This window comes from Prionailurus bengalensis, chromosome D3 (assembly GCF_016509475.1).
Source record: "Prionailurus bengalensis isolate Pbe53 chromosome D3, Fcat_Pben_1.1_paternal_pri, whole genome shotgun sequence".
NCBI classification, from domain to species: domain Eukaryota; kingdom Metazoa; phylum Chordata; class Mammalia; order Carnivora; family Felidae; genus Prionailurus; species Prionailurus bengalensis.
The window spans coordinates 27,786,736-27,809,587 of record NC_057356.1 but is presented as its reverse complement, the minus strand read 5'-3'; the positions used below and the strand labels follow the sequence as shown (position 1 = coordinate 27,809,587).

At 52.6% G+C, this 22,852-nt stretch overlaps 1 protein-coding gene across 6 annotated transcripts in view; it reads left to right on the top strand.

Moving 5' to 3' along the window:
• TANGO2 (transport and golgi organization 2 homolog) overlaps positions 1–22,852 on the top strand; it is a 36,564-nt gene that overhangs the window by 4,547 nt on the left and 9,165 nt on the right. For 5 of the 6 annotated variants that reach the window (XM_043559362.1, XM_043559360.1, XM_043559359.1 and 2 more), the window contains exons 2-5: positions 7,597–7,693; positions 16,222–16,310; positions 20,283–20,402; positions 20,944–21,058. In XM_043559362.1, coding sequence (XP_043415297.1) covers positions 7,638–7,693; positions 16,222–16,310; positions 20,283–20,402; positions 20,944–21,058 — 380 coding nt within the window. In that variant the 5' untranslated portion in view covers positions 7,597–7,637. Of the gene's footprint in view, positions 1–7,596; positions 7,694–16,215; positions 16,311–20,224; positions 20,403–20,943; positions 21,059–22,852 lie in introns of those variants that run through there. The other variant, XM_043559364.1, reaches the window with a different exon arrangement.

Here is a 22,852-nt window from a genome sequence, read left to right as displayed (position 1 = left end):
CTCACCTAAGAGCATCATCCTCTCACTGGCCATTCTGCCTCCTGGGTCTCTGTACCCTCTTCAACCCATTTGCAGAGCATGTGCACACGGCTCCCCTGTGGCATTCTGCAGGGGGTAGAAACTTGATGGGACCGAAACACCAGGCAGAGCCAAGAGGTAGAGTGAAGGCACATGTCCCCTGGGAAAGCTGTGCAGCAGCTAGCAGGCTGGGGGTTATTGCCCCTCGGTGAGGACAGGTCTGCACGGCCAGTCAGCAGGAAGACAGGATGTCAGGGTAACCCCACAATGCACACCCATACTTTGCTGAGAAAGATCTGGAGGCATATAGCTGACCAGATATGGGGCTCTTGTAGAATGTGTATGCTTAGAAACTTTCCAGATGAGAGTGTGCTCCTGGGTAACCTGGCTGTGGGAACCACAATCATAGACTCCGCTGGTCCATGGGAGCTGCTGGTTGTGGCTGCAGGGGGCATGGAGCCTTGGGCTGGGGATGGATGAGAGGGCAGCAGATGTAGGAGGACAGGTGGGACAGGAGGAAGGGAAGGGAGCAAGCCTTGGTGCAAACGCTGGAGGAGAGGATGCTGGTCAGTGTGGGGTGAGTGGCTGGCACAGTCAGTGTGTGATGCCCATTAGCCCCCAGGCAGTGTGGGGCTGGCAGCTGTGTGGCATCAGGAATACATAAGAGGGAGATGGGCGACCCAGCAGTACTGAGGTCTGTCCCATCCCCGTGCCAGGTCCTTCCCCGTCTGGGCTGGCAGTGACAGTCCTATCAGTGTGGCCCTAGGCCCCTCTTGCCTACTCTCCCAGTGAGCCTCCATGAGGTTGCTGACCTGCCCTCCCTGGCCAGGGAAATAGATCTTCACCATTGGTCAGTCCAGGTGCCAGACCTTGTCCCCACATAGCCCTCACCTGAGCCATTGCAGCCGTCACTACATCTCTTGGCATGTGGCCCTGGCCCATCTTTGGCCAGGCTATCTGCCTGCCTGCTTGAGTTGTTTTCTTGTCATGCTCTCGTTAGATGCCACGTGGAGTGAGGTTTGGGTCTTGACTCAACTGAGGAGCCTGGTTCTTCTGAAAGAGGGAGTTTACCTGGCTGAACTTGGCCATTAGGATAGTGTTGTTGGTTTCCCTGGGAGGCAGGGGAGGAAGAAGGAGGCCTCAGCTGGAGAAGGCAGGTTTCAGAGGCAGCAGGTGAGCAGGCAGAATGGAGCATGCAGAGAACTCTCGAAAGCCTTATCAGCAGATGGGCTGGGAGTGCCTGGAAAGCTTCCGTGCTTTGCATCCAGCACCGTGTGCTAAGAATAACTGGTGCCGAACTCATGACCCATTCTTCTGGTTTTGCAGAATTCTCAAGTGGTTAGGGCAGAGGAAAGCAGGAGTTATGACCTGGGAAGACTTCCTCTAGGTTTTTCAGAGAGAAAGGGGAAGCCCTTGGCTTTGGTTTGAAGTAAACTTCTTGCTTTTGCCTCACACCTCGTCGGTCCTTCAGGTTGGGGCTCAGGTGTGCTGAGGGGCTCCAGGGGTGTGCAGAGAGCGCAGGCCTGTGCTGCACAGGTGCTTACCTTGGATCCGCCCAGGCTCCCAGTGGAAGACGGGGCAGAGGTGCACCCTCAGGCTGTCACCCCAGGGGACATGGTGCTTCCTTCCACAGGGCTGTTTCTAGGCAGGCCAAGGACACAGCAGGAGGCCGAGGCTGAATGGGTAGGTGTGAGGCGGGCGGTGGATGTGCTGCTCTCAGTACAGCCTCATGCTCCTGCTTGGCCTGAGTCACAGTCCCTGGGCTGGGGGCCTTTGTCGGATGGCATTAGAGAACGTACTTCCAGAGCTGCAGCCTTTCTGTTTGCTGCAGGACTTTATGCTGAGCCCTATTTAATGCCAGAAAAGTCCTGGGTAGTTTTGTACAACAGAGTTGTCTTGGCCATGCTCACAGATTTTTATGTGAAATCTTGGTTATGACAAAGATTGCCTGGTTGCTGTGTGCAGTGAGGAGAGTCTGTGTGAGCTGTGGAATGTGGCATCGCTAGGAACCCGTGGTGAGGATGCTCCAGAGGCATGGAGCTTGAGCAACTGACTGCTGATGCCACCTCCTCGCCAGTGGGGCCCAGCCCCGTGGTTTTCTTTACAGAACAGTCCAGGCCATAGTAAGTGTCTCTTCCAGTGCACACAATTAGCATGAAATGATTTGTTCCCACCCCCGCCAACCACTGTGCCATGCAGGTATCTTGGACACTTGTCAGGACAGTTGGCCACCTGACAAGCTTCACTCTCTAGCCCCATTGCTCATGTGGCTTCCCCTGCACGGCCTGGGCCACCGTCTGGGATCTTCCATCCCTGTGGGCAGCTCTGAGGCCCGGCTGTACCCTTGAGTGAGACAGCAGCCCCAGTGGGACTGTGTGTGGACATGATGACTTTTTTTGTCACCGATCACTAGCTTTCCCAGGGGCTTCTCAGGCCCTGGGGTGGGTCGACCACTGGGAGAATGGTGAGGCCACCAGGGCCACTGCAGTGGGCATGCCGGTTTCTGAGCATTTCTGTGATGTGGCTGGGTGGAGGGGGTTGTGGATGTGCCAGGGCAGTGGGGATGTGCAGTGCTGGGGGTGTCTGGCCTTCTGGGGGCCTTCCTGGGAACATGTGCAGGGTCAAGAGGCCCACTTGATTCCAGCACCCCACATGTGCCTGCTCCTTCCCTCTGAGTACAGCATCAGATGGCTACCCCAAGGTTGCCAAGGCACATGGGCAAGGCTCCTAATCGGACCCCCCCAGCACCCTCCTGCCTGTCTCTTCCTCCAGCTGTGGGCTGGCCCTGGCTCTCTGGGGTGAGCCTTGGCTTATGGGCTTCCATGGGCATCCAGATACTCCATGAAGTCTTGGGCTTGTATGCCTCATAGAGGTGGGGACCAGTGGGGTGAGGATGTCATTGAGCCCAGGCATGCTTCTGCCCAGGACACCACCCTCCCTTACACATTTTACCAGCTCTGGTGTCCTTTGAGGGTAAGCTCCCCAAAACAAGCAGAGAAACCACCTAGCATGGATGAGCCCCAGCCCCACCTGGCATGGTGGGGTCTATTGAAGCCCTTCCCCCTCCCTTTCCCACGGTGCCAGCCTCAGAACTGTGGAAAGTGGAGAGCAGTGTTTTCTTAGTGTCCCAAGCTGCCAGGCAGGCAGGCATACAGCAACGGGGGCAGGATACTGTTTGCCACTGTTGGCGGTTCCAGCCTCCCGCCTATCCTGTGTTCAGCCCGTGGTGGCTGTCTCCAGAGCTTGCTCTGGGAGCCCGGAAAGTCAGCCCTGAAGGTGGCCCAACAAACAGAGTGTCAGGTAGCATTTCATCAGGGCCTGGGTGGGGGCGTGCTGGGAAAAGGGCCTTGCACCCATGGGACCTGCCCAGGTGAAGGAGGGTGCTGGCGTGGTGGGAAGTGAAGCCGCGAAGGGGTGGGGCCGGTGGGCAGCGGGCCTGGCTTGAGTGGGGGGTGAGGGATTGGAGAGAAAGGCAGTTCCTGATGGTCCCCTCCCCAGGGGCTGGCTTTCCTCTGGTCCTTCCCTCCCAATGACCACGTCTTCATCGAGGCCGCAGCCCTGGGCTTTGTGCCCACAACTCTGGCGCCAGGCTGCCTGGAGACTCATCAGTGGCCTTTCCTCCAACCGCAGAGCCCTCCCCACTACCACTGTCTGGAGGGCTGGTCTGCCACCCACACAGGCTGGCTAGGATGGTGAGGTCCTACAGCCAAGTTGGAGGGCTCTGCTTCTGGCTTGTGAGCTTCGGTAGCCAGAGCTGCTCCCGGCCAATGGCCTTGCTCAGTAACTGGGCACACAGCCCAGAGAGGTGCACAGCAGGCCAAGGCCAACATGATGACCTCTTCTGACAACCCAGAGCTGCATGTCCCTGGTGGGAGAGCATGTCCCTGGGGGAGCAGCCCTCAGAACAGCCCTCTGTCTTGGGGCTTCGGGTAGGTGGGATTTCAGAAGTGATGGGCTGGCAGGGTTTCCCCCACTGACCATGGTTGGTCTGGTTGCCATAGACAGTGCCAGTTGGCCTCCTTACCTGGAGAATTCTCATTTGTGGGAGAGACCAGCTCCCTGGGGGTGAGAAGGCCTACGTCTTCGGTGCTGGGCTATAGCCATGTGGCAGGTGGGACACTTAGGGCCCCAGGAGGTGCCACATGCTTCCCACCTCCCTGTACTGCGTTCTGGACAAGTTGGTCTGTCTCATTAGCTGTGTCTAATCTGCTAATTTAGAACCCACCGCTGAGGTGGGTTGTTTTTTTTTTTTAAGTTTATTTATTTTGAGAGAGAGAGAGAGAGAGAGAGAGAGAGAGAGAGAGCGCTCACAGGGGAGGGACAGAAAGAGGGAGAGAGAGAATCCCAAGCAGGCTCTGCGCTGTCAGCACAGAGCCCGATGAGGGGCTTAAACTCACAAATGGTGAGATCATGCCCTGAGCCAAAGTCTAGAGTTAGGCACTTAACCGACTGAGCCACCCGGGTGCCCCCATTGCTGAGTTTTAATTCATGGTTACTATAGCTTCTGATTCTCAAAGTCCTCTCCAGTGCTTTGTGAACCTCCTGATTTACTCTGTCTCATGTACTTTGGTGCAAATATTCTCAAGCTTTTTCTGCAGTCAGAGCATAGTTGGTTTACTAGACATGTGGGGATCACTTTCTACTGGCTCTTACTTATGGTGCTTTGTTTCATTATGTGGTTCTTTCTGACTGTCCTTCTCTTTGTCCTTGAAATGATTTGTGAGCCTTCTTGGAGGTCTAGCATGAAGATGAGAACTTTGGCTTGCCAGGTGCCTGAGGGCACTTACCTGTGCAGGAGCCACTCAAACCAAGTCTTGGCATGAGGATCCCTGGACCCCTAGTGCGGACTGGCTGTGCTCATGTGGCTTCTCAGGGATTCTCTCCACTTCTGTGTGCTGTCCCTGTGGCCCCTTGGGGTGGCGGTGGATATAGTCCATCCTTACCCTAGGAGCATTGCCTTTCAGGGGCCCAGCTTCACCCTGATGGGGTGGAGGGAGGGGGTGGGTTTCCTACTTCATTCCCATCTTGGGGCAGCCCTGGGCCTTGTCTTTGGTCTCACTTAGCTCCGTGGTCACCAGAGTCTGGTTTGCCCAGATGGACCAGTGCCTCAGGACAGGAATCATAGCCAGGGTACTCTGCTTTCTTTCCTCTCTGGGTCTTCATGTTCTCTGAGATATTGCCTAAATCCTGCATGACTTTGTTAGTTCTTGGCTGCTTTTAAGATTTTTGCATATTGTTTTAAGCATTTCGAGTTGTTTTTGCTACAAGGGTCAGTCCCAACAGCCTGCCCACCAGTATTGATATCAGGTGACCCTAGGATGATGGCCCTAGTGGGCACTACCAGGGCACCCAGTGGTGGGAACCCAGCCTGCTCCTGTCAACTCGGGGCCCTCTTCCACATCAGGCACTGCCTTTGGCTCTGTCTTGTGGGGGCCAGTGGCCAGCAGCCCATCTCACATAGCTGTTCATCTCCCAGCATCCTGCACTTCTGCAGTGGCACTGGTCACCATGGTGACGTCTCACCTGCACAGCCAAGGGCTTTGCTGAAGATAGGGATTGTTCCCCTGAGGCATCACCAATGTCCGTACCTTTGGGGACAGGGAGGAACTTGGGGCTGAGTTGTGGGGGTCCCTTGAGGGCCTGTGGGAGCCAGTGGTGGCTAGCAGACTGGATCCTTTCTCCCTGACTCCCTCCCCTCACTTCCCATCCCTGCCAGACCAGTAAGCAGAAATGAATGGAGAGGTAGGGACATGGTGTCATCCACACGAAGACCTACAGGTGGCTCTGAGCTGTGGTTGTGTCCATAGTGCCAGCCTCAGGCTTTGGCCCCTCCTTGGCTGTTCTGTGTTCTGTCACCAGTTCCCTTGCCACCTGTCCACCCACCCTCCCACTCTTGGGTGCTGCCACAGCTTCGATGGCAGGATTGGTGTGGTGGGAACTTCCTTCTGTGAGTCCTGAAACAGAAAATGTTTTACTTCACAGACCCAAGAACTGGGAGCAATTGCATGGGCATCAGAGAGGGGCTCTAAGCTCTCTTCAGTTCCTACCCACCCCCACGGCTGGGGTAGGCTTCTCTTGGAACTGTTGTGTATGGATGGAAGGGACACTAGCTTGGGGCAGTGAGCTGGAGCCATCTTTAGCCTACTCCTGCTGCTCCCATGCCTGGGGGGCAGACTGTGCCTGTGTCCCTCACAGCAGGCTGGTCCCCTCCCCTGTGTGGCTGCTCCAAGGCTTGGGGGCAGAGGGGCAGGAGAGGCAGAGTGTTCATGGTTTGTGTTGAAACCTGGAGCGAGGATGGGCAGTGTCTGGGCATCTCATTCCACCTTCTCTATGAGCTGGGGACCAACTCATAGACCTTCTTTACAGATGTGATCCCTCTCCCACCCAGGGCAGAGCCCAGACCTTGCTCTAGTAGGCACTGTGTGCTTAATACTCTTGGGGGACAGGCTACTACACAGACCCTCCCCAATCCTAGGGCACCCCAGGCTAACGTGCTTGGAGCTCAGTTGCCTCCTCTAGACACACACATGCACACAGTCACACACACACATGCAGACGTGCAGAAGCACACATGTGCACACATACACAGACATGTCCTTATACTTACACATGTGCACAGACCTTCAGGCCTCACATACATGCACATACTTGCCCGTGAGGTTCTTTTGGGGGCATCTTTTTGGTCAGGGCATCTATGCAGCCTCTTTGCTATCCATTTCATGGCTGTAGGAGCTGGCTCTGCCCTGGAGTGGTACCCTGGCTCATGCACACATACAGGACTAGAGACCCTCAAAGTCACCTCATCCCAGGTCAGTGGCCTCAGGATCTCATCTCTGTTCTCAACTTCGTTTGGGAAAAGACCTGCTGGTGCTAGAGGTCCCCAGGCACAGGGCCTGTGTGTGCAAAGGTATGCACTGAGTCCCCACTCCCCAGCACCTGGATGCATGTCCATATCACCAGCACATGTGCTTTGCCTTTTGTCTGCACCTGCTTACATGGGGTGTGCAGGGTCCTCTGGGTCCTCTGGGGCCCCTGGCTCTGTATGTGCTGTCATGAGGGCATGTGCTGAGGGCCTGCTGTGATCACTGCTGCAGAGCATCCCCAGGCCGGTTAGATATGATACAGCCCTGCCTTGAGGGGCTGGGGGGCTGGAATTGGTGCCATTTCCAGGGGCTAGGATGGATCAGTCTGGGTGGTGGGCATGGAGCAAACCACAAAGCCACTCAGGTGTGGTGTGGGAGGGTACCCACCTGCTGCCCCCGCCTCTCCCCCCCCCCCCCCACATGGTTCTTGTTCTTGCTGCCATGGCCACTCTCCTGTGGTGTGTCAAGGGCCAGTGAGCATTGTAGGCATCAGGGGACAGTCTGGCCTGTGCTGATATGTGTGAACATTTAAGGAGATGGTTATGTAGTGCTGGTGAGTGTCACAGTGTCTGGCACGTGGTTCTGCCATGTCGGTGAGGGTCAGGGATATCACAGAGGTGGTTCTGTTCTGGGCCAGGGAGCATTGCAGATTCGGGAGGGGGCAGTGTTCTGTTGTCTCCATTTACTCAATGCATTTTTTTTCCTTTTTTCGCAGACTGTGTGGCCCCGTGTGAACAAAGCTGCTCTCAGGGACCCATGTGCATCATCTTCTTTAAGTTTGATCCTCGCCCTGTTTCCAAAAATGCTTACAGGTAACCTCCTTGCTCTGTGTCTGCTGTCCTCTGTTTGGCATAGTGCCTGGGTAGGGACTGGCTCTACAGCCTGGGCCTGTCCTGTCCAACAGTGGTCACTCAGTGTGGGGCACAGCAGAGAATACCCCTTGCTGGTAGGAGCTCTGAACTGACGTGCAGAGGTGCTGAGACTTTGCTAATAGTCACTGTGCAGGTAGGACAGAGGAGCAATGGGGGCCGGGTGGGAGTGCAGTTCTGTGGTCTCTGTAGGGGCACCAGGGGCAACAGAGCTGGCATGATGACGACTAAGAGCCCAGTTTGGACTGGCTGGTCTGTGTTGCCAGTGGGAAGTATGGGTGCTGGTGCTAACACGTAGGGTCTGTCAGTCCTGAGCTGGGGAATGAGGATGGGGGGGGTGGGGAAGCTGGGGGACCAGCAGAGGAGGTGGGGAACTGAGGCCAGAGAGGGGCGAGACGTGATCCAGTTCTCCCTGCTCCTCCCCATGACCCTGGGCTCTGGATGGTGCCTCTCCATCTCCCAGGTCACCCCAGTGGGAATCCATCCAAGTTTATCCAGGCTGAGGCTGAGAGGTAGCCTACAGCTAAAAGTGACATTCAAAACTGATCACTAGTACAATTGCCTGGGAAGTGTTCATTGTTTTAAAATCTGTACCAGGAATTATTTGAACGATTTTGACTAACTTCTCAGATTTGAGTCACCATGCAGAATTACACAGACACCATGCTGCCTAACTGTGCTGAATGAAACTCATTCCAGGCCAGGGGCTGGGGAATGAAGAGTGTCAAGTGTTTCCTTCATGCAGAGGAGTGGACAGAGGGGCCAGGCCAGAGTCCTGGAGCTGACCCTGATTAGCCCCCAGCAGCATGAGCTGTATGAGTCAGGATGCAGTGGGTGGGATCCAGGTGCAGTGATTTAAGCAGGGAAGTGTAACAGACAGAATTATTAACTGTAACAGGATTGGAATACCCTGGGCAGAGCCCTGTCCTCGCCCCCAGGCTGAGATTCAGACCTTGCTGGGGGCACAGCCATGGCACACTAGATAACAAAGAAATCTCTGGGGTGCCACGGGCAGCAGAACTTGCTAGGAGTCTGCCCTCTAGGGTGCTGGCAACTGTTGTAAGAGGATGCTGGGGGAAGGCGCTGGCCACTGGGTGCATGCGGGAAGCCACAAGTGTATCCGGACTGATCTTAGGGAAGCCACACATGTTGCGGGAATGTCCCGAGGAAGCACATTGCATCCAGGAAAAGAAACCTCTCCACCTGCGGTGTCTCTCCAGTGCCCTCTACTGATAAAACCTAATATGATACTAGCCACAAAGTTCAGCTCCTTTATCATGAGGAGAAAATGAAGGGCAAATTTGGGGCTGAGACATAATAAATGGATAACTGACACAATCTACCCCCTTGCTACTGAGGTTTCATGTGTGCCCTTCTATGCCACATGAACTCTTACGCACTGATAAAATGACTCTCCTTCCACCTGACAAATGCAGAATTTCTCACACATTTTGATAGCAGTCTGACAGTTACTGAGTCTGTTGCTGGCTATATCATTACTTCTAGATTTAGGGGCAGCCTCACTAGATATGCTGTTTCCGAAGGTTACCTCCAATCTCCTGCAAGTGTGGGAGGAGGAAGGAGGTCTCTTGCTTTTGCTCAGGACCTGTGCATCACTGCTAAGACCTCTCCTCATAGTGATTCATGGGTTGTGATTCAAGATGGCCTCAGTGTTTCTCTCCAGTGTATTTCAAAGCTCTAAGCCAAAAACTATATATGCCACCTCTGGTGACTGACCAAATACACTTGGTGTTTTCCCTGTTGCGGGAGGGCAGTAGGGGCTTCTGGTGGCTGGTCCTGTTCTTGCTGTGGGGCTGTCTGGCCCATGAGAATGGGTGGGCTGCAGGCCCTTGGTATCTGCGCTTCTGTACGTTTGTGATGTGAGAAAAGGATGGGAGGAGCAAGGAGGAGGCTGCCTCAGGAGGTACACTGCAGCAGGGCCAGTGAAGAGACACCTGGTGAGCCGAGCCTAGGCTCATCAGAGATTACAGAGGGGCTCCCGGTGCCTGCAGTGAAATGGGGAGCAGGCCAGGCTCTGGGGCCATCAGCGTGGTGGGGAGATCCTGGCTATGCAGTGCTGCCAGGAGCCATCTGGGCCAGCAGGGCCTGCCCCATTGCCCCTTACTTGGGCTCCCTCCTGCTTTAGCCATCCCTGTCCTGGCCTGGGATGCACCAGCCTCTGCCTGCCGCCTTAACATCCGCTGCTGTGTCTTCATCTTACACCCATCTACTAACTGGCAGGAATGGGAGTGTGTGCTGTTCTAACCATTTACAAGTGTCCAGCACAGTGGCATTAAGCACATTCACATTATTGTGCAAGCATCCCCACCGTCCATCTCCAGAACTCTTCATTGTCCCCAAATGAAACTATTCTCCACTGAACACTAACTTTCCATTGTTCCCACCAGCTCCTAACAACCACAGTTCTAATTTCTGTCTCTATGACCTGGACTATTCTGGGGACCTCGTTAGTGGAATCATAATATTTTTTTGTGACTGGCTTGTTTGACGTGGCATAGTGTCCTCAAGGTCCATCCCTGGTGTAGTATTGTCAGAATTTCCTTCCTTCTTATGGGTGAGTAACAGCCCATTGTATGCATGGACTGTATTTTTATCCATTCATCCATTGATGGACACTTGGACTGTTTTCACTTCTTGGCTGTAATGCTGCTGTGAAGATTAGCATTCAAGTGTCTGTTCGAGTCCTGCTTTCCATTTTTTTTGTGTATGTACCCAGAAGCAGAATTGCTAGATCATATGGCAAGTCTGTATTTGACTTTCTGAAGAACTGCCAAATTGATTACCTCAAGTATCTTTGATGGCCATGCAATAGGCTTCCCAAGCCATGTCAGCCTGTGTCCTGTTTGGTGGCAGAGTTATGTCTTCACAGTGTGTCATCATTGAGTGCTGTCCAGACCAAGTCCTTTTGCGCCAAGCCAGACAAAGCCAGGTGCTAGTGCCACCATCCGCTTGGACTCTACTGCCCATAAAGCTGGTACACAGGGCTGGGACCCATTGAAGACCCTGTGCTCCATGTGCTCTCTTGGGCGCCCTCAATGTCATCACGTGTTCAGTAGCCTCTTGACCCTCAGTGTAATGGGAAGTACCTGTTTTTATTTGTGGGTTAAGCTCATCCCTGAAGTCAGTGTTGCTCCAAGTTCAGATGATTGTAGAGGGGACTTTTTTTTTTTAAATATTTATTTATTTATTTATTTTGAGAGAAAGTGTGCGTGAGCGGGGGAGGGGCAGAGAGGGGGGAGAGAGAAGCAGGATCCATGCTGTCAGTGCAGAGCCCAGCATGGGGCTCGATCTTATGAACTGGGAGATCATGACCTGAGCTGAAATCAGATGTTCAACTGACTGAGCCACTCAGGTGCCCCAAAGGGGACTTTCATAGCTGGAATGGTGGCCATCATTGCCATATAAAGTTGACCTTTAAACAACATGAATTTGAACTGTGTAGGTCTACTTACATGCAGATTTTTTAAAGTACAATACTGTAAATGTATTTTCTGTTCCTTATAATTATTTTTAAGATTCTTAATTGAAAAAAATCTTTTTAATGTTTATTTATTTTTGAGAGAGACAGAGCATGAGTGGGGGAGGGGCAGAGAGAGAGAGGGAGACACAGAATCCGAAACAGGCTCCAGGCTCTGAGCTGTCAGCACAGAGCCTGACGCGGAGCTTGAACTCACAAACTGTGAGATCATGACCTGAGCCAAAGTCGGATACTTAACCTACTGAGCCACCCAGGTGCCCTTAAGATTTTAATTTTTTTTTTTTTAAAGTAATCTCTATATCCAATGTGGGACTCGAACTTATTACCCCTAGATCAAGAGTCGTGTGCTCCTTTATTTTCGGTAGCTTACTTTATACTAAGAATATGGTATGTAATACACATAGCATATAAAATATGTGTGAATCAACTGTTTACGTAATTGGTGAGGTTTGTGGTGAACAGTAGGCCAGTAGTAGTCAAGTTTTGGTGGAGTCGAAAGTTATATGTGGATTTTTGACTGTGCAGGGAGGGAAGTTGATGCCTCTAACCCCTGTGTTCAGCGGTCAACTGCATATATAAATATTAACTTAAACGTTTCCTCTCTGCCCTACAGAAAAGACTGAAACATCCTCACTTTTGATGCTGTGGGCAGTGTCATCCATGGCTCTGCCATTTCCAGATGCTGATCTCATAGGAATGTGTTTTCTGGCTTCCCAGAAGTCAGTCTCTGGAAGACGAGCCTGTCCCTGTCATGCCCTCCTAGGACTGACCCAGTGATGTTGCCACTTTGCTGGCCTGTTGTGAAAGATGTGGCTCCTGAAGCATCTCTTCTTCTCTTGGGCCTCATTCAAGCACCATATCCTGTTTTCCCACAAGAGAAAGTGTGGCCCATTGCACAGCATGTATCTTGTGATCTGTCTGCCCAGATGTAGCAGTTATAGTCTGTTGCTGAGTGACACTCAGGGGGCCCGGGAAGGGAGGGGGGAGCCAGTGCAGCACGTGCTCAGGGAGTGAATGTGAGCATGGCACCTTCTGCAGAACATCTCCAGGCCTGATACTGGGCTGGGCCCTGGTGTCATGGATCCTATGGTCTACAACTCCCATCCGCCATGTCACTGCATCTCGCTGTTGGGGATGCCCATCCCTCCAGAGGTGGCAGCCATCCCCATGTCAATTTCCACCGGTCCCTCCCCTCCAGGCACTTCCCTGGCATGACCCTCCAAGAGCCCTTGGGCCTTCCTGTCTGTCTTCTTGGTGCTGAGCTGGCCCTGGAAAGGTGGGCTCCTTGAGTGTCACTCTCTCCTGGGGTCACCCCTGGCATGATGCATCATGACCCCTGCCCAGGGGTGTGATTCCCCTGGGTGGTCCCAGCCTCTGCCTTCCATGCCTGTTGTTACCTGCCACTTAGAACCTCCATTTTTTGGTGACAGTTACCCAGTGTGAGGACTGTCTGAGTGGCTGTTGGTTCTGCTTGTTTTTAATTTTAGTACCAATATCTGCAGCACTCCAGCAGGGAGCATAACAGATAAGAAATTATGTTAGCAGCCTATAAGATGCTGGCTTAGAAGTTTTGTGTGGGCTGCAGCCTTGCCCCAGGGTCCCAAGTGACCTTACTCCATAGAGGCAGCTGTATTCCCATGGGATTCCAGTTATTTCCCTGATTGTAAAGGGGTATGTCCTCTTTCAAAAAAAAGTCATACCCTACAAGCTATACAAAGTAAAATGGGAGCTCCCATAACCCTTGTGGCAGGCTGATGGCCACCAAGATTTCTGCCCCTGCATACATACCTGTGTCATCTGTTCCCGTAGTTGTGTGTGGGACCATGGGGCTAAATGTGAAGGAATTTTGCCAATGTAATACAAGTCCCTAATCAGTTGACTTGGAGTTCATCAAACGAGAGCGATCCTGGATGGGCCTGACCCAGTCAGGAGAGCCCCCAAGTGGGACCAGGCCCCTCCTGAAGAAGTTAGCTGCCATGCTTGGTGGGGCCCATGGCTGGGAACTGGGGGTGGCCTCCAGGAGTTGAGTGTGACCCCAGCCAAGGATGGGAATTCTCCAGTAACCTCAGGAACGTAAGGAGGATGCCAAGCCTCAGTGAGACCCTGCCAGTTGGCATCTCGAGTGCCACTTCAGGGGGCCCTGAGCAGAGTAACCAGCACAGCCTGGCCTGCACTCCTGACTGCAGACTAAGATAAGAAGTAGGTGTTGCTCTAAGCCGCAATGTCTGGCAATTTGTTAGGCCACATAGAAAACCAGTACACTCCTGATCAGGTAACACCGTCCTGGCTACCACCTAACCACCATCTTTATCAAAATGTTTGTTTAGACTCCAGAGCTAATTCCTTTTATTGGCTCCAGACTGTAGGGGCTGCTGGGTGAGCTGTCACATCCTTCTGGGGGCTTCCATGTCACTGCTGGTGACATCACTAGGTCATGGGCCCATGCAACTGCTACCTGACACTAAACTGTCCCCAAATGGTGCACAGACTCACCCCCCGCCACCAGATGGTGCATAGGCCCACCCCAGATGGTATACTGACTCAGCTTCTAGAGGTGCACAACTCACCCCCCAGATGGTACACACCCCTCCCCCAGATGGTGCACTGACTCACCCCCCAGATGGTGTGTAGACTCTACCATCCCAGATGGTGCACAGACATCCCCCCTTCAAGATGGTGAGCCGACTCCATCATCCCAGATGGTGCACACTAACCCCAGATGATACACAGACTCATCCCCCCAGATGGTGTGTAGACTCACTCCCCCAGATAGTGCGCAGACTTACCCCCTCAGGTGGGACACAGACCCACCTCTCAGATGGGGCACAGACCCACACCCAGGTGTTGCACAGACACCCTCAGTAGCAGGGTGAGGAGTGCCCATTAGTGATGAATAATTAGCAGTTTCAGTTATTAGAACAAAACAAAGCCATGGGTGACTTGCTGTCCTCAGAGCCCCTGACTGTGGTTGGCCTGTGCCCTGCCCCTGGGTGCTATGGCACAGATAGACTTTTATTGGTATTGAAGTACCCAGAAGTGGTGAGTGAGGGAATACTTTCTCTTTCTTGGAGCCTTGATGTGGGTACTCATCACACCCACATGTTTCCGAATTAGGTATTTAATGAAATCCCCAGCAAACCACTAGAAATTCAGCTAAATAGCCACTCTTGCGACAAAAATAACCCAGCAGTTAATATTTCTAGTTAATAACAAATGCATGTCACTGCTCCATGTTTAAAAATAGGAATTGAGAATCATAGGACAGAAGGTTCTACTCAGTCAGCTTTTTTTCCCCCCCCTCAATTTTTCCTTTTCTGGAGACTTACGTAAGAATCAGAACCAGAAGCCAACATCACCAGTCTTAATTCAGGTGCTGCCTTCCTGGCCTCCCAGCCTCCTGGCCTCTGCAGCCCCCTCTCCGCACAGGTATCGGGATGAGTGAGCAGAGGAGGGGTGCTAGGTGTCTGAAGGAGAACACTGTTTCCTGACCACATGAAACAACCTCCACCCACAGGGGTTGGTGGGATGCCTGGCCCAGAGAAGCAACCTGTGGGAGCAGTGCCAGCCAGGTCAGATCTGAAATTCAGTCCCAGAAGAAAGGGACAGAGTAGATGTGGCAGGAGGCAGGGGTCTGGGCCCAGCTGGCTTCTCCCTAAGGCTGACTGCCTCAGCCGGGGCTGGGGTCTGGCATGTGGAGCTACAGAAGATTGTTCTATGGGTGGCTGGGGTTCGTATCAGGGACAGTGACCTCCCCCCCGCAGGGGCCTATTCCTGAGACCTGGACCACTGTGTCGGGATAGAGAGCTATCGCAGGCCAGACAGGTGTCTTTAAGGTGGTGAGACTCCCAGGGCAGACCCAGAGGGTTTGATGGCCATCCATAGTCCTTGGCCATGTTGGTGCTTGTGGAGGTGCAGAGTTGGGTGCTCACCCTCTGTGCACAGGATGAAGGCACATCTGTGGTCCTGGGCTGTGGTGCCAGTGCCAGTTTCACTTTCAGTTTTATGAACTTCTTTGTTAACTCACATTTCACCACAAGCAAATGTTCATAAAAATCTAAGATTAAAATCAAAAATTATTTTTGGAAACTTTTTAGGATCTGACCACATATTAACCCCAGCATGGCCACAGGCTGCCAAGCCATAACTCCTGGCTCCACGTCCTCTGTGCACCTGCCCATGGTGTTCAGGACCCTTTGGCAGTCACTTCCTAGACCCAGAGGTCTCATGGATGTAGCAGGGGTGGACCCCTTCCATTCAGTCACTGTCTATGGCCTTATTATATTTAAAATGGTAAAGCCGATTAGAAACTTTGTTTTCTCACCTTGAAACTAGAACTCTTTTGAAAACACGGACATCTTTTCTACTTGCCTACAAAATACTTGTTTGATTCATAATGCAAAAATCTAGAGAAACGCAGAAATCCTTACGTTATGCGCTTCCTTTCCCCAAACACCCCAGAACACAGGACAGCAACTTCCAGAGTTCCTGCACTTGGCTGCCGGCTACACGCTTCCCCAGGGCCCTTCTGAGAGGCATGCTTACACTTCCAGGAAGTTCACGGGCTCACTGGGGGTGGCCTCAGGGGAAGGAACACATGGACAGAGGGGGAGTACCTCTGCCACCTGAGCACCTGGGACATGCTTGGTGCCAGCTGCTCAGAGCCCTCCCCCGCGCAGGCCCTGATCTTGTGGCCCTTTTTGGGTGGGTAGGAATATGCAGGGTGGGATGGGATACGTACCTTCACCCAGCATCTGCTTGTTTCTTTGGCAGGGCCCTGGGGCACAGTCTTGGCCAGAGGCTCCCTAAGAAACAGCCCTGTCTGGTGCCGTCACTGACCTCTGTCTCCTGAGGGTTCCTGTCCTCGCTAGGACTTGCCTATGTTGCTACTGAGGCGAATTCTTTGTTAACAGGAGAAATAAAACATGGCTTTTCTGTTTTCCCCTGAGACCCTTAGTCATCCTTTCTCTTTCAGGCTCATCCTGGCGGCCAACAGGGATGAATTTTACCACAGACCATCCAAGTTAGCAGACTTCTGGGGGAACAACAATGAGGTCCTCAGTGGTGAGTTTTTCCTCTCAGGGGGGTGGCCACAACATGGCAGAAAGTAGGCACCCCCAAGTGGTTTTATCTGTTCCTGGTGCTGCTTCTGAGTATAAATGTGGAATGAGTCAGTGGACACTCATGGGGCAAGCTCCCAGTTTGGGGTCTGAGGCCAGCATTGGGGCAAGCAGCCCCAGAACTGTTTACCCAGCACTGTCCACATGGTTTCATGTGTTGTGGATTCCCACAAAAGTAGCTGGAAGGATCAGTTGGTTTTATTTGGATTCATCTTTTCACTGTGGGCATATGGTTGGGTTTGTATGAAATGCAGGTTCACACTCGATCACTCTATGAAGCATCATAGTTGTGTGTGTGTGCTTGTATGACTGCGCTTATGCCTGCATGTTTTTGTTTTTGTTTTTTGTTTTTTAAATTTTTTAATGTTCTTTCATTTTTGAGAGAGAAAGAGTGTGTGTATGCAAGCGGGATAGGGGCAGAGATTGAGGGAGACACAGAATTTAAAGCAGGCTCCAGGCTCCGAGCTGTCAGCACAGAGCCTGATATGAGGCTCAAACTCACGAACCACGAGATCATGACCTGAGCCGAGGTAGGATGCTTAACTGACTGAGCCACCCAGGTGCCCCACACCTGCACTCATTTCTGTTTACACACCAGCACCCCTTGCTCCAGAACTGGCCTGAATTTGGGGAGTAGAGGCTTGGTTGGGGCATATTCAGATGGGAACTGCCTGAGTTGTCATGGAGGTAACTGTCATGTCTCCTGCCAGTCCAGGTGGCAGCCTCCCTGAGCCCCTTAGAGAGAGTGCAGTTCCTGCCCATGGGGCGGGCAGGGGTCTACTTAGAAAGATGTGGACAGGTGTTGGCCAGGCCAGGGGTCCATCTGTCTGTGAGCCAGGCATCAGGGAAGCACAAGAGAGCCTGGCAGAGCTGACAGGGATGCTCAGGTGCCCAGTGGGCTGAGTGGGTGGCCTCAGAGGCCTGGGGAAGCTGTGTGTGCCCTGCTTTGCCTGCGGTAGCTAAAAGCTCGACTGGGAGCACTTGGGTTGGCTCATTTGGTTAAGCATCCGACTCTTTGGCTCAGGTCATGATCTCATGGTTCATGAATTTGAGCCCTACAATGGGCTTATGGCTGACAACCCAAAGCCTGCTTGGGATTCTCTGTCTCTTTCTCTCTCTCAAAATAAGTAAATAAACATTAAAAAAAAAAAAAAAAGAAAAAAACAACTTTAAAAGTTTTAAAAACCTTAAAAAATTTTTTAAAAGCTTGACTGTGGAACTTCCATGGAAGGCCTCCTGTGTAGACTGGTCAGGTGGTTGTGTGAGGAAAACCCTGCCCAGGCTGGATTGCCCTGGTGCCATGTGGGAGGGCAGGACTGGGGAGACTAAGGCAGGGCAGTGTTGTGGACAGGAAGTCTGGCAGGTGGTGGGGAAAGTTGTTGTGAGTCTGTGAAGGAGGCTCCACTCACTGAGTGCAAGAGGGAGAAGAGGCTGGGGTTCTGAACTGTGTCTTGGCCTCATCAGAAGCTGCACAGGAGACATGTGAACTGAGGGGTAGGCTGGGACTGGCAAGGAGACCCCTGTATGTAAGCTCTAGGCACCGCAGGACAGTAATCTGGGTGAAGGGGGTGGCTTGTGTGTGGGGTCCTCAGCTGGGCCAACCACGGCTCTCCCAGAAGTGAAGGGGCAGGCCTGAGGGGCTATGTGATGAGGTTCTGAGGGGAACCTGCGGGCCTGGCCAGTACCATGCTGGCCATTCCTGGGCTAGGATGGAATGGGAGGGGGTCATGGGGATGGGGCAGGCTGTGCATGTCGCTGTTGCAGGGCATGATTGGGAGGCTGTAGTGGGGGGGGAGGATGAGGGGGACGAGGCCCTGATGGCACTTTTTTTTAATGCTTATTTATTTATCTTGAGAGAGAGAGAGAAAGAGCACGTGCACGCGCGTATGGAAGGGGCAGAGAGAAAGGGAGAAAGAGAATCCCAACCAGGCTCCAGGCTCAACATGGAACCCAACACGGGGCTGTATCTCACTACCCTGAGATCATGACCTGATCCGAAATCGAGATTCAGACGCTTAACCAACTGAGCCACTCAGGTGCCCCATCTTACATTTTTGTACATGGTGTGAGGTAGGGTTTGAGGTTCCTATCTCCTACTACATCTCCCCAGTTCTTCTAGTCTTATTTATTGAATAGATACTCTTTCACCTGTTGCATTCCTAGGGCAACTTGGTTGAACACATGTGTGTGGGTCTATTCTAGACTCTTCTTATGTCCCATTGATCTGTTTCTCTGTCTTGATGCCAATGCCACACTGTCTTGATTACTGCAGCTTTTTAAGCAAGTTTTGAAATTAGGCAGGATTAAGTCCTCCGGCTTTGTTCTATCTCAGAACTTCTTTATCCATCCTGACTTCTTTGTGTATGCACATAAATTTTAGAGTCAGTGTAGTAATTTCTATAAAACAGAAAGCTTGCTGGAATTTGAATTTCAGTTCTGTTGACTCTTTTAGTCATTTGGAGAGAACTGTCATCTTACCAATATTGAGTCTTTGGTTGAAGAACAGGACATATTTTTCTCTCTTAATTAGAGCTGCTTGACTTCTCTCAGCGCTGCTCTGTGGTTTTTAGTCTTTAGGTGTTACACATTTTTCTTTAAATGTTTTCCTACTTTTTGGTTTTGTTTGGTTTAGTGCTATTGTAAATGGTATTATTAAATTTTCATTTTCTGATTTTGCTACTGTTTACTTACTAGTTCTCGTAGATTTTTAAAAATTAATTTATTATTATTTTTTTGTAATCTCTACACCCAAAGTAGAGCTTGAATTCAGGACCCTGAGATGAAGAGTCATAAGCTCTTCCAACTGAGCCAGCCAGGTGCCCCCTAGATATATCTATATCTATATCTATATCTATATCTATATCTATATCTATATCTATATCTATATATCTATATATCTATCTCTATATCACGTATATCTGTACATCTATATCTATATCTATGTAAATATAAATATAAATTTTTTTTTGGTTGAGGGGGTAGATTCCTTTTGGATTTTGTTCATATGCTATCCTGCTGTCTATAAACAGACAGTTTTACTTCTTCCTTTCTGATCTTTATATTTCTTATTTCTTTTATTGTTATAACTTATTATTATAAAAATGACATTTTATTTAAATATTTTTTTTTTCAACGTTTATTTATTTTTGGGACAGAGAGAGACAGAGCATGAACGGGGGAGGGGCAGAGAGAGAGGGAGACACAGAATCGGAAACAGGCTCCAGGCTCTGAGCCATCAGCCCAGAGCCCGACGCGGAGCTCGAACTCACGGACCGCGAGATCGTGACCTGGCTGAAGTCGGACGCTTAACCGACTGCGCCACCCAGGCGCCCCTAAAAATGACATTTTAATGACTTAGTTGCTTTTACCCCAATATTCAACTAAAATGATCCTCTAGTCTAGTAAGATGCTTTCCTGTGGCTTTAAGGGCCTCACTGACCCTGTGGCGAGGCCCCTTGGAGTACTAACCATGGCCTGGGCCTATGGGGTGGGGATGAAGCTCACAGGTGGGCCTGGATATACCCCGGACTCCTAGTGAAGTACCCACCCTAAGGGCCTGTGTGTCCTACTGGGAGAGGACAGCCACCTGATCCAGGGTGTGGGATTGGGGCATGGTGCTGTTTCTAGGACAGAGCTGGCACCGTGCTCCCAGCCCAATGCCGGTCCAGGCACCAGCATGCATTCTGCATGTGCCAGGTTTTACTGCAAGCTTTCAGGGACTCCTGTGGGCATCAGATGTCATCCTAGGGGGCAGGGTCTCTCTCATGTGCCCTGTGGGCTTTGGGGCTGTCTTGCAATGAGGAGTTCAAGCCCCTGTCCCATAGCTAGGACTGCTGGACTGATTATGTGTCTCCCTAGGCCATAAGGACAGGGCCGTGGTAAGTGCTACTGGTGGTGACACCGTCATCTGTCACAGGACTTGACATGGAGGAAGGCAAGGAAGGAGGCACGTGGCTGGGCATTAGCACACGGGGGAAGCTGGCCGCGCTCACCAACTACCTGCAACCACGGCAGGACCGGGATGCCCGGGGCCGAGGTACCATGGGGCAGTGGTGGAGCGGGCAGGGCAGGGGGTGGGCTTTCCTTGGGCACATGTAGACGCAGGAGGTAGAAGAAGGGGAAGAGGGGTGTTTCTGGTCCTAAGGCCCACTGGCTGCCATTACTGTGGGAACCACCTGCTGCCCGGCCCACGCAGCACCCACCTGCACAGATAGGGTTTGCCCCTCTCAGGGAACACTCTCCACACTTGTGCCCCAACCAAAGTGTCACTTCTGACTGTCGTCATTGTTCCCCACCTGTCAAATGTTTGCAGAGCAATACCCCCTTGGAAGACACATATTGTTCCCGCGGAAGATTTTTTTCCCTCATGCTGTACTTCATTAGGGGGTATAATTGAAGAAAAAAAAATTAAAACCCAACAAAAACAGAGTTCTTGATGCAGACCTCCTTAGCTGCTAGGTCAACGAGATATGGCTGGCATGGTGGTGTTTAGCTCGTACCAGCCCCATGTCAGTCTCCCCATGAAGAGGGACTCAGCCCTGCTGCCTTGGCCACGTGTGTCTGTCCCCTACCCACAGGTGAACTTGTGACCCACTTTCTGACTACAGACATGGACAGCTTGTCCTACTTGAAGAAGGTCTCTGCGGAGGGCCACCTGTACAACGGCTTTAACCTCATAGCAGCTGACCTGAGGTGGGTCTGCTGGGAGGGGGATGGCAACCCACTGGGTGCTGCCACAGAGTTGGGTCATGGGCTTGACAGGAAGTGGGGTTCCCACCCTGCCACTAAGCTTGGGGTACTGTGGTGGCCTCCCCAGGGACATTGCTCCTGTTGGACATGGTGAGGGTCCCGAGGACCAACCGGCTATCATGGGGACTCAACGAACAGAGCTTGGGCTTTCTGTGGTGCCGTGAGGGCCACCAGCTCCTGCACGACAGCTGTAGCATGACTCCAGTGGGCATCTCCAGGCATGAGGTCTCCCCATGTCTGTGGCGAAGGAGTCCCCTGTTTTGGCGCTGCCCCTCACATGCCCTGCTCTCTGGTGGCAGAAGCGTCCCAGGCTAGAGAAGGAAGGTCCAAGCACCGCTGACTGGTGTGGAGCCCGGCAGCATGGTGTGGTCGGGTGCTGCTGAGCACTGGAGCCTCACGGCAGCTTCTCCAGGGAGGCGTGTCTGAGCCTGCAGCACAACTCATTTCAGGTTCTGCAAGGCACTCAATGGATAGCTCCCTCGGCCTGTCTGGAGTTGTCAAGGGGCAACAAAGCTGTCCCAGCTGCCCACGGGCCCTGTCACCAGAGGACATGGACACTCGCCTGTACAGGCGTTTGGGGCAAGTCTTTCCCTACTTGGAGTCAGACAAGTAGGCAAGGAGCAGAGGCAGGTGGAAGGGTCCCCAAGGAAGCATGGGCCTGGAGCCTCAGGGGTGCCTGTGCTGGCTGAGAGTTAGGAGTCTGGCTGCTGGAACCCAGCAGAGGGCCTGGGCCATGTGGGGAAGTGGCATTTGGGGATGTTGCCAGGTCCACGTGAGGCACACAGAGGTGCAGCAGCCAGCAGTTACCTGCGTAGCTGTTTGGGGGATGTGCTGAGCCCTTCATGTGCAACACTTGGTACGTCCTCACAGCCACCACCCTGTGTACACCTGATATGGCTGAGCTCCGACAGGCAGCTGACATGGCTAAGACCCCTGCTGGAGTGACGTAGGGCTGGGGTCTTGTGGTGCTTCTCTGGGCACCTGGCTGGGGGGTCCAGGTGCCTCTGGAGACAGTAGTCACATCCCATCAGGTGGGCACCAGGTTGGGAAGAAGCACTGCACGCACGGCCGTGGTGCCACTGGACACCAGCCGGTAGCATCTGTGTTTCTGAGCCACCAGTGGCTGCAGCCTGGCTTCTCAGAGTGTGTTTATCTCTGTGACTCCCATGCCTGGACCCTGGCCACAACCCTGTATTAGTTCAGACACCAGCTACCCTGCTCTGGACCTCCACAGGGCTGCCTGTAGCCCAGGGCCTATTGGTCAGCAGCATTTGCTGAGTGTCAGTTGAGAAGTGGGCCCTGCCTGTGGTCCACTTCCCACTGCGGACACTGAGCTTTATGGTGAAGTAATTGTTGGTGTTTGGTACAGGTTAGCAGGAGTCATGCGGGACCCATGTCCTTGGCGGGTGGATCCCAGAGCCCATGCCCAGGGCTGGCGGTCAGATGACGGGCAGAAGCGGGGGGATGGCTGGGGTTGCATGTTAGGTGCCAGTCTCCCGCCTGGCCCTGTCTACACGCGTGCAGACAAATGTGCAGACAGAAGAGTAGACGCTATTGACAGTCTCGGTGTATAAGGCAGATCACGTCAGGTGGGGGAGTGGTAATGTCACAGCCACGAAGGATGGCCAATGTGGAGAGGCCCTGGCTGGGTGTTCCCACCTCTGATGCCCCAGGGCCCACGTGCATTTCTCTGAGTAGGCCTCGCAGAGCTGCTGGAGGATTCAGGCATTTGTGGGA